The 11,007-nt window shown below is 42.5% G+C and overlaps 1 protein-coding gene across 2 annotated transcripts in view; it reads right to left on the reverse strand.

Annotated features, from left to right (window-relative positions):
• Nucleotides 1-3,590: 3,590 nt before the first annotated feature.
• SCARA3 (scavenger receptor class A member 3) overlaps nt 3,591-11,007 on the reverse strand; it is a 52,926-nt gene continuing 45,509 nt past the window's right edge. For both annotated transcript variants that reach the window (XM_077489042.1, XM_077489041.1), the window contains exon 6: nt 3,591-4,330. In XM_077489042.1, coding sequence (XP_077345168.1) covers nt 3,879-4,330 — 452 coding nt within the window. In that variant the 3' untranslated portion in view covers nt 3,591-3,878. The remainder of the gene's footprint in view (nt 4,331-11,007) is intronic.

Raw genomic sequence — 11,007 nt, forward strand, 5'->3', positions numbered from 1 at the left:
AGAAATCACCTAATTATCAAATAGAGTCCACCTGTGTGTAATTTAATCTCAATATAAGTACAGCTGTTTAGTGAAGCCCTCAGAGGTTTATTAGAGAACCTTAGTGATCAAACAGCATGAAGACCAAGGAACACACCAGACAGGTCAGGCATAAAGTTGTGGAGAAGTTTAAAGCAGGGATAGGTTATAAAAAAATATAATCTCAAGCTTTGAACAACACATGAAGCATCATCCAAAAATGGAAAGAGTATGGCACAACTGCAAACCTACCAAGACATGACCGTCCACCTAAACTGACAGGCCGGGCAAGGAGAGCATTAATCAGAGAAGCAGCCAAGAGGCCCATGGTAACTCTGGAAGAGCTGCAGAGATACACAGCTCAGGTGGGAGAATCTGTCCACAGGACAACTATTCCACTAACTCCACAAATCTGGCCTTTAAGGAAGAGTGGCAAGAAGGAATCCATTGTTGAAAAAAAGCCATAAGATGTCCCGTTTGCAGTTTGCAAGAAGCCATGTGGGTGACACAGCAAATATGTGAAAGAAGGTGCTCTGGTCAGATGAGACCAAAACCGACCTTTTTTGGCCTAAAAGCAAAGCACTATGTGTGGCAGAAAGCTTACACTGCACATCACCCTGAGCATACCATCCCCACTGTGAATGGTGGTGGCGGCATCATGTTGTAGGGATGCATTTCATCAGCAGGGACAGGGAAGTTGGTCAGAGTTGATGGGGAGATGGATGGAGCCAAATACAGGGCAATCTTATGCCCCGTACACACGAGAGGGATTAAGTCTGACAGACCTCCAAAGGAGTTCCGCCGGAGTTCCGACGGAGTTCTGGCGGACTTTTCGACCGAACGGACTTGACCACACACCATCACACCAAACTCCGACGGAGTCGAACGTGATGACGTACGACTGGATTCGACGTAGGAAGTTCATAGACAGTAGCCAATAGCTGCCCTAGCGTCGGTTTTAGTCCGTCGGAGTAGCACACACACGAGCGAATTATTCGAAGGGGACCGGGTCCGGCGGAGTTCCGTCGGGAAAATTTGAAGCATGCTTCATTTCTAAAGTCCGTCAGACTTTAGCGAAGCTAAAGTCCGTTGCAGCCCACACACGATCGGATAGTCTGACGGACTCAGTCCGTCGGAGTTTGGATGTCGAAAAATCCGCTCGTGTGTACGGGGCATTAGAAGAAAACACATTAGAGTCTGCAAAAGACTTGAAACTGGGGTGGAGGTTCACCTTCCAGCAGGACAATGACCCTAAACATACCGCCAGAGCTACAATGGAATGATTTAGATCAGAGCATATTCATGTGTTAGAATGGCCCAGTCAAAGTCCAGATCTAAATCCAATTGAGAATCTGTGGCAAGACTTGAAAAATTGCTGTTCACAGACTCTCCTCATCCAATCTGACAGAGCTTGAGCTTTTTTGCAAAGAAGAATGGGCAAAAAATTAACTTTCTAGATGTGCCAAGCTGGTAGAGACATCCCCAAAATACTTTCAGCTGTAATTGCAGCGAAATGTGGTTCTACAAAGTATTGACTCAGGGGGGCTGAATACAAATGCACACCACACTTTTCACATATTTATTTAAAAAAAAAATTGAAAATCATTTATCATTTTCCTACCACTTTACAATTATGGGCCACTTTCAGTTGGTCATTCACATAAAATCCAAATAAAATACATTTACGTTTTTGGTTGTAACATGACAAAATGTGGAACATTTCAAGGGGTATGAATACTTTTTCAAGGCACTATATTACTTAGCTTTTGTGGCCAAAGCAGGGAGAATGTGGAGTGCAGCAAGCTGTAAAGTCAGGACTAACAGTTGCAACAGAATTTATTCAAACCAACTACACTGCATTCAGATCCCTCACTCTCTACATTTGATCAAAACAAAATGTAAAGCCATTGTAAATGGTTACATCTACCCAGTGAAGTGACTGGCCTCATGTGATATACACCGATGAAACAAATCCTCCTTCATAATTTGTACCTGCAGTCTTCTCTTGCAAAGAGCAGCAGGGGCGCACCGGTTCCCCTACTGCGTGCCACTCCGCATAGATTGTGAACCCTGCCTTAGGGAACTCTGGATATGTGAGTATGAAGTGGTCAGGGGTTGCTTTTACAGTCACTTTTAATGAGCACGGTATCAGGTTCTCTTTACATTTTAGCTGTGGTATGTTCTAAATTTTGAGACCAATTGCAGATTTTCTAACTTCATTTGTAACCCACACAGTATCCTGATACTTATTTATTCAGATAAATTCTACCCAAACGTAATACAATTTTTTAAGCATTTATGCTCTGGTGAAGAAAGCAGCTTCTCAAAGAAATGAACATGAAAAAAACAAAACTGTCACGAAAGGAACACCTGATCTTCTTGCTCGTTCCAGATGGTGTGTATTTTTTTCAAGCTGGGGGGCTAGCATGACAAACAGGCATCTGCCATTTTATAAAGAAGGTCATCAGTAGTACTTATAATTTATTTGTATCGTGACAGATTTCCTTTGAATTTGATCTTTCCACCACCTATTTCTGCATGACGTTGGTACATTGCTTTCACCCACAGAGGTCTATCTTCTATGCATAAAAATTGTTTGTCCAAACAATACAAAGCCAAGGATTACTAGTATAAAGATATAAATGATAAGCAATAGGCACAGGCATCTATGAACTGTTACAAAAATACGAGCAGTGTTATTATTTTCTAAGCCCAGGTGCCTTGCCCAATGCTACACTACGAAATCCCTGACACCCAAATACAGGCCGTGAAAATTAATAACTAGAATGGACAATGTCTTTTCAAAACAATGCCTCCAATCTACTAACTCCTTCCAGTAACAAGTATGATCCACTATATTAACAAATTCATTTGGATCTGCCTCCAAATGAGTTGAGGGGATTCCACTGAAAGGTACTGTTAATACTACAGAATACAAGACATTTTTGACAATTGCGCGCTCCCAACTTTGTGGTAACAGTTTGAAAAAGGCACTCTTCTCCTCCTACCTTTGTGTGCAAAACCAGCTCCATAAAGACATGATTTAATGCTTTGGTGTCGTGGAACCCAAGAAGCCTACATAGAGCCCTGACCTCAACCCTAATGAACACCAATGGGACGAATTGGAATGCTGATTGTGAGCCAGATCTTCTTGTCCTGCAACACTACCTGACCTCACAAATACTCTTTAAGCTATTAAGGAACCCATTCCCTATGTAGGAACCTGAGAAGCCTGCATAGAGCCTTGATCTCAACCCTATCTAACACCTTTGGGATAAATTGGAATGCCAATTATGAGCCAGATCTTCTTGTACTACATCAGTGAACCTTACAAATTTCCCCAGACACATTCTAAAATGTTGTGGAAATGTTTCCAAGAAGAGTGGACAGCCGCAGACAGGGGCAACATGGTTTTGGAATTTGATGCCCAACAAGCTCATGTACATTTAATAGGTGTCCACAATTCTTTTTAGTGTATAATACAATCTGGAAAATGCATTTTAATAATCGAAGCAAGTGTACTGAGTAAGCCAAAATAAGTGGGAGTGCAAAAACCACCAATAAGACTCAGATAAAAGAAAATTAAATGTTTATAAATGACTTCTATTGCATTAAAATGTTGACAATATTTTGTTCACTGTATGGAAAAGGTGACTTAATGAAGAACATGATGGTATATGATTTACATAGTTACAGTTTCTTGAAGATCTAAAATTCCGACCAGCGATTTATGTCCATTTGTTACTCAGTACGATTATTTCATTGTTTACAGATGGCCAATGGCCTTAATTTCCAGTCAGCTTGGTTGTACATTAAAAAGCCTTATTTAGCCAATAAGAAATCTGCTTCCAATTTTACATTCAATTTGAGATGACAGATTGTCCTTTTTGTCCTGGAGGTCCTGGCAATCCACGAGGTCCTGGAAGGCCAGCTTCTCCTTTCGATCCCTTTGGTCCTGGAAATCTTATTCCAGTGGGTCCTGGAAGTCCCGGTAGTCCAGGGAGACCTGGAGGTCCTTTGTCACCTGGAAGACCTTCTGGTCCAGGGGACCCAGCATCACCTTTTGTTCCTTTTTGGCCTTTTGGACCTGGTGGGCCCATACTGCCCTTTTCCCCCTTAACACCAGAACTGCCTTTAATTCCAATAGAACCTTTTTCTCCAACAGGTCCAGGGTCGCCAGCTAAACCCCTCGGTCCTTGAGGTCCTGGAACGCCTAGTTCACCTGTGTCACCTTTGTCTCCCTTCAAACCTATAGGCCCTTTGGTACCTACATCACCTTTATATCCTCTTGGACCTGGTGGACCTGGTAAACCTGTTAAAAAGAGGATAAAATGTGTTAGATAAACTTAATTTCTAACATGTGTTATACTTTTATTTTGAGAAAACACCAACTTGTTGCCCCTTCTGACAGCAACATTGGCTTTTACAGACATAATATATGAGCACATATTCCCTTTAAAATTTACTATATGTTTAAAAGGTATAAAAGAGAAGGTAAGGCAGGTTATGGGACTTCAAATATACCCCTAGCATCACTTATGTATGATTAAACAGAACATAAGTTAATAAAAGACACAAAAGTCACTCCACTATTGTATATGTCAAATGTATACTCAATTCCAAACTTACTTTTCTGCTTAATGTATGTGTAAAAGGTGGAAATACAATGGGCTCCTCCACCCTTTCTGATAAATAGCCCAAAATACAAAGTCCATCATCCACTTACTTTTTACCAAAATTGCCCACTGAGCCATGGTTTAGGCAAAGGATCTATGAGAGGTAGAGGCACGGGTTGGCTTCTGAAGCAGAAGCAGCTGAAAGTTTCCTTTATTCAGATTCAGCCCTTAGTCAAAGCTCAGACCTGAAAGTATACTTTAAGCATTCTGTGGTGGAACCCGAAATAAGACCAGTCTTGGTAAAACTTAAGTAGTTGAAGGGCCTTACTTTTATTTTTAACCTACCCAATAGCATGAGGGCATGTGAACTTTAATTATAGTTTTAGGTATTAAACAGTATTCCACCTTTCCGCTTGGTTAAATTGTATTTTATTGTATTGTTATATTAAAACTTAAAGTGTTTCTAAACTCAAAAACAAAAAAAATATATAAATTGCAGCCTAGCAGTCCATAGATATGGTGGCTGAATTCATGTTCTTTTTTTCAGGCTAAATACTTATTCTGCAAGTAATAAAAAATGGCTGTTGACCTGCCAGCTGTTTTGTGTACTTGTAACTTCCTGTGCAATAAACTGTCATTTTAAAGGAGTTGTAAAGACAGAAGGTTTTTTATCTTAATGCATTCTATACATTAAGATAAAAAGCTTTTGCGTGCAACAGCCCCCCGCAGCCCCCCTAATACTTTCCTGAGCCTGATCTTCCTCTAGTGATGTGCACGAGTGCCTCGGCCATCTGGGACTCTCCCTACTGACTGGCTGAGACACAGCAGTGGTGCCATTGGCTTCCGCAGCTGTCATTTGAAAGTCAGTTAGCCAATCAGGACAGAGAGGGGCTATAGCTGAAACATAGCTCTGTGTCTGAATGGACATATGGAGCTGCAGCTCGGCTCTGGTGCCCCCATAGCAAGCTGTGGGGCACTCACAAGAGGGAGGGCCAAGAGAGCTGGCAATGGACCTGAGAAGAGGAGGATCTAGGGTAAGTATAACATGTATGTTATTTTTAAAGAAAAAAAGGGGACTTTACAATCACTTTAAATAATAGTGTCAGCTTTCCTACTGCGGTGCCCTCTTAGGTTGCTGGGCAAATTTAGTTTTTAGCTCCTGCTGTAACTAGAGGAGCAGTAATTGTTTGATCTGGTCTGTTCAGGGTTTCACGGACTGCAAGTTTGAATGCTTCCCCCTGCCTCTAGAAGAAGTTTCTAGACTCTAGAATCTAGAGCTTAGGGAGGGAGAATTCAAATGACCATCCTGAATATTGAGCAGGGCCTAGCCAATCCTTGAGTGTGTCTGCCCATTGGTGGCTTGGATGCTGTTAAATAGTCTGAAGCCCTGAGGAGATTGTCTTTTTCCCTCCTGATGGTATGGATCAGTGAACTGAAATGAGGGGGCTGCATGCCTCTGAAACTGGATGCTGAATTACTTTACTAGAGGCTGAACCTATGCACCCATCTTGTTCCAGGATTCTGTAAGTAGAACCTCCTTCCGAGCTGTACCTGTGCTAAGGCTACTTCATGGTCCCCAGCTGTGAACATATCTAGCTGTACCTGTGCTAAAGCTACTTCATGGTCCCCAGCCGTTAACATATCAAACTGTACCTGTGCTAATGCTACTTTATGGTCCCCAGCCATGAACATATCTACCTGCACCTGTGCTAAAGCTACTTCATGGTACCCAGCCATGAACTTTTATAGCTGTACCTGTGTTAAAGCTAGTTCATGGTCCTCATCCGTGAACCTATGGACTGTCCCAGTCTAGCTATACCTGTTCTGCAAAACCATCTTGTGGTTCCCACCTGTGGGTGAAAGACTATGTTGCTTCTGTTACTGAGAGAGAAGTGTCTCCTGCAGAATCATGCTAAAGGAGTTTTGGAGTATCTCACATCACCCCTAATCCCTTCCCAAGTAGAAAAAGACAAACCCCTAGAATGTTCAATAAGCTGTAGTGAAATTTGTTTTTAGGTTTAGATAAATGTTAAATTCCTGAACTGACACACCTGTTATATTTTTTGGACAGCATTTACTTCAGCTGTATTTGATGCCATCAATTTCCCATAAAAATTCCCTGTAAAGTGTAACTGAATGTGTTTTATCCATCACGTTATCTGCCGCGTGGAAATAATCCTCATTCTCTGCTCTCCGTCAGCCTTTGTGTGATGTCAGACTTGGCTGCAGTTCATCCCACCGGTGGTGGAACAGAATGAAGAGTGACTTATACAACTTGTGAAGTCCATCTCTGAGTCACTCAGAGGGGTTTATTGCTGTGTGGCTCAACTGCTCTGTTTTCTTTAGAAACTTCCCAGCTCCTTGTTATTCACTCTTTTCGATGTACACAGCTAAAGTCTGCTTCCCGCATGTAGTAAAGTGGGAAAGTTTTGCAAAACATCATAAAGATGTCTATTTTTATAAGCCGTTATGTTCAACTCAACAAGATACATAGAAGATAGAAGAAAGAGAAAAAAAAAAAGCCGTGCCGGAAGTCGGAGAAGAAATTGAACATCCAAAAACAAATAATCCAAAAAAAATTATATATATATATATATATATATATATATATATATATATATATATATATATATATATATATATATATGTATATATCAATAAAGATTAAAGCCTGTCTCGTTGGCTTTTATCCAGAGGTGCCTCCAACCCCCACCACCCAACCACTGCTACTGAGAACCTGTGTGTGGGAATTGATTGGGAGACTTCATTACTCCCTATGTGGCTTATACCTTAGTGATTTTTCAAAATAAAATTTGCGTTTATTTAAAGCAAAACTATACTCTATACTATGTGCTATACTATATAGGGCCCTCCTGTACCTTTTTGTATTGTACTGTAATTGTGTTGTCCCCCCTATACATTGTAAAGCGCTGCGTAAACTGTTGGCGCTATATAAATTGTGAATAATAATAATAATAATAATATACTCACCTCCAGTGCTGCAGTGTACTGGAGCTCTCCTACCTCATCATTGGCCGGTCCGAGACAATGTCACTCCCATGCATGCACAGGAGTTCATTCATCTTGGCAAGTGCCAAAATTGTTAATGCGCATTTCTCTTCTGCATTAGGAAACCTGTCTATTAACATTTAACATTAACATCTGTTAATGTTTTTTTTTAATTACAGTTCCACTTTAACCCCTTATAAACTCCTAGTTTACGCTAATTAGCCCTAATTAAGTCCTTCATCCCCTTAACTATTATTATCTTTCTGTTTTTTGTTTATTTCTGTTTTTCTAACTGTTAATATGTACCGTAAACTCACTTTTTTTTTGTTTTCTTCAATTTGTTCATGAATTTACAATGTTATCTTAAAAAAAAACTTTTTTTTTTCCTGCTATTTAATTTGTATATAACAGGGGTATTGAATTAAATTCAAGGAGGTCAGGTTACTACAATTTTCTTCCGGCCGAGGTCCAAATCTCAAGTCTCTACCATGAAAGATTGTACGCGTCTGCTTTCCTTTTTTTAGGCACAAGACACGCTCTTTGGTTCTTTTGTTACTATTTCCTCCGCACACTCTGGTAATACTCTGTAAATGTAAATTGGATGTCCCCCCTTACATCAGGACCCCCTACTAGAGTAATATATTAACATCTGGTGCTCCCATCAAACTAACCACATAAATCAGTTGCCACCGTCAAAGTGCCCCCTTAAGTAATGTGTTCCCATCAGAGTGCCACCTTACATCAGGTATTCCTGTCAGAGAGTCCACTTACATCAGGTTTCTGCAACAGAAGTCCCCCTTACATCTGGTGTCTCCCATCAGTGTGCCCCCTACATCATTTGTCCCCATCAGAGTGCCCAAGTATATAAGGTTCCCCCATCACAGTGCTCCTTTACATGCGGTATCCTCATCAGAGTGCCCTCTTGCATTAGGTATCGCCACCAGAGTGCCTCCTTACATAAGGTGTCCCCATCACACCAGGTGTGCCCATTAGAGTGCCCTTTAGATTAGCTGACCTATCAGAGTGCCCCTTTACCTCAGTTGTCCCCATCAGAGTGCCCCTTTACAATAGGTGTCCCCTTCACAGTGCCCCTTTACATCAGGTGTCCCCATCACAGTGCTCCTTTACATCACATGTCCCCATCGCAATGCCACCTTACATCAGACATTCCCGTCAGAGTGCCCCCTTATATCAGAGTGTCCCTTAACATAAAATATGCCCATCGGCGTGACCCTTAGCATAAAATAAGGAGCATGCTGATGGGCACTTTTTTTGTTAGGGGCACTCTAATGGAAACATTTTATGTTAAGGGGCACTTTGATGGGCACAACAAAATGTGCCCATCAGTGTGTACCTTAACATAAAATGTGCCCATCAGCGTGCCCCTTAACAGAAAGTGTACCCCTGTAAATATCACACCCCACATACCTTGAGGGCAGAAGCTGGCAGAGGTAGCAAGCTTCAGGGGTTGGGAGCTGTGAGATACCATACTCACTCCCTGGCAGGGAGTGAGAGTCGGGACCCAAGAGATAGTGAGCTCCAGGGGACAGGATGCGCATGTGATGCCACACCTTAATTCGCGACCTGGAAGGGGGTGAGAGCTGGGAGGCTCAAGATAGTCAGCAGCAGGGGGGCGGGATGCACACGCAATGTCATTGATTGCTGGGAAGCCCACATTCCCAGCAACCAATGACTGCTGAGTAGCAGAGATGTGGCTCCACACTGGCAGCCTGACGGGCCGGCATGTTCGAAATGCGGGCCGCTATTTATTGACGGCTAGTAAATAACTTTATCAGGCTTTGTAGCAAAATCATAATTTTAGTGTCAACATGTGTATAATACAATCATATTTTAAAAGAAGACAGAGAGAACATCCTCAGAGATTGATTGATCAAGACAGTTGGCCTTGTACCACAAAGGGGGGAGAGACCAGATCTAACACCAAGATGGGAACCAGGCCGGCAGCTCTAAACATACCATATCCTCTCTTGTGGTCCTCCATTCCATCACATGTAAATTCCTCTCTGAGCCTCACATGCTTGATGGCAACATCAAGCATCCAGAACGTGAGCTTCAAATGCCCCGTACACACGAGAGGGATTAAGTCTGACAGACCTCCAAAGGAGTTCCGCCGGAGTTCCGACGGAGTTCTGGCGGACTTTTCGACCGAACGGACTTGACCACACACCATCACACCAAACTCCGACGGAGTCGAACGTGATGACGTACGACTGGATTCGACGTAGGAAGTTCATAGCCAGTAGCCAATAGCTGCCCTAGCGTCGGTTTTAGTCCGTCGGAGTAGCACACACACGAGCGAATTTTTCGAAGGGGACCGGGTCCGGCGGAGTTCCGTCGGGAAAATTTGAAGCATGCTTCATTTCTAAAGTCCGTCAGACTTTAGCAAAGCTAAAGTCCGTTGCAGCCCACACACGATCGGATAGTCTGACGGACTCAGTCCGTCGGAGTTTGGATGTCGAAAAGTCCGCTCGTGTGTACGGGGCAAAAGAGAAATTTTTGTTTGGGGCCGTTCTCTCTTTCTTCTTTTCAAATGTGATACGAGTATTATATATATGTTGATGCTGTACCAGACAAGAGAATAACTTCCTCTTCTTCCTGATGAAGCAGGCACTGTAAAATCCATTGAAAGCAGAAACACCAGTCTCCATCTTTTTGATAACAACCAATTACTGGAACTACACATACATATTATGGGTGATGTTTATGTATTAAGAATGCAAACTGCAACTATACATGTTGATGCTGTTCCAGACAAGGGGATAACTTCCTGTTCCTCCTGACGAAGCAGGCACTGTGAAATGCGTTGTAAGAATGTAAACTGCAACTTCAGCAACATGTGTGATGGTTATCTGTTTTAAAATGGATTCTAATTGTTATAATAAAAGATTAGTAATTTTATATGAAAAAAAATTATTATGCTGACACCATATAGTTTTGATTGTAGGCAGTGGCGTAACTAGAACCTTCAGGGCCCCGATGCAAGAAACCATGAAGGGCCCCCCTGAACCCCAGCCAGGGCCCTTCCCTCCGAGTCCAGCGGTGGAACTCCAGGGCGTGATCACAGGTATGACCTTTGTGAGCCCTGTAGTTCCACCACTGGCATCAGTAGTTTTTCTTTTATTATTTTAATTTTTTTTTTAGGTGCCCCGTTGGGGGACTGTCCCTAGGCAGGATGGGGTCCCCATCCCCAGAAGAGATGAGGTCCTTTCTCCAGGGCAGATGAAGTTACTGCCCCCAGGTGAGAAGGGGTCCCTGTCACCAGAGTAGATGGGGGTCCCTGTCCCCACGTGAGAAGGGGCCCCTGTCCCCAGGGGGAGATGGAGGGGGTATGTAATGGTGTGTG

Source organism: Lithobates pipiens, unplaced genomic scaffold (genome assembly GCF_037356315.1).
Source record: "Lithobates pipiens isolate NorthernLeopardFrog02 unplaced genomic scaffold, aLitPip1_a1.2 Scaffold_18, whole genome shotgun sequence".
Classification (NCBI taxonomy): Eukaryota; Metazoa; Chordata; class Amphibia; order Anura; family Ranidae; genus Lithobates; species Lithobates pipiens.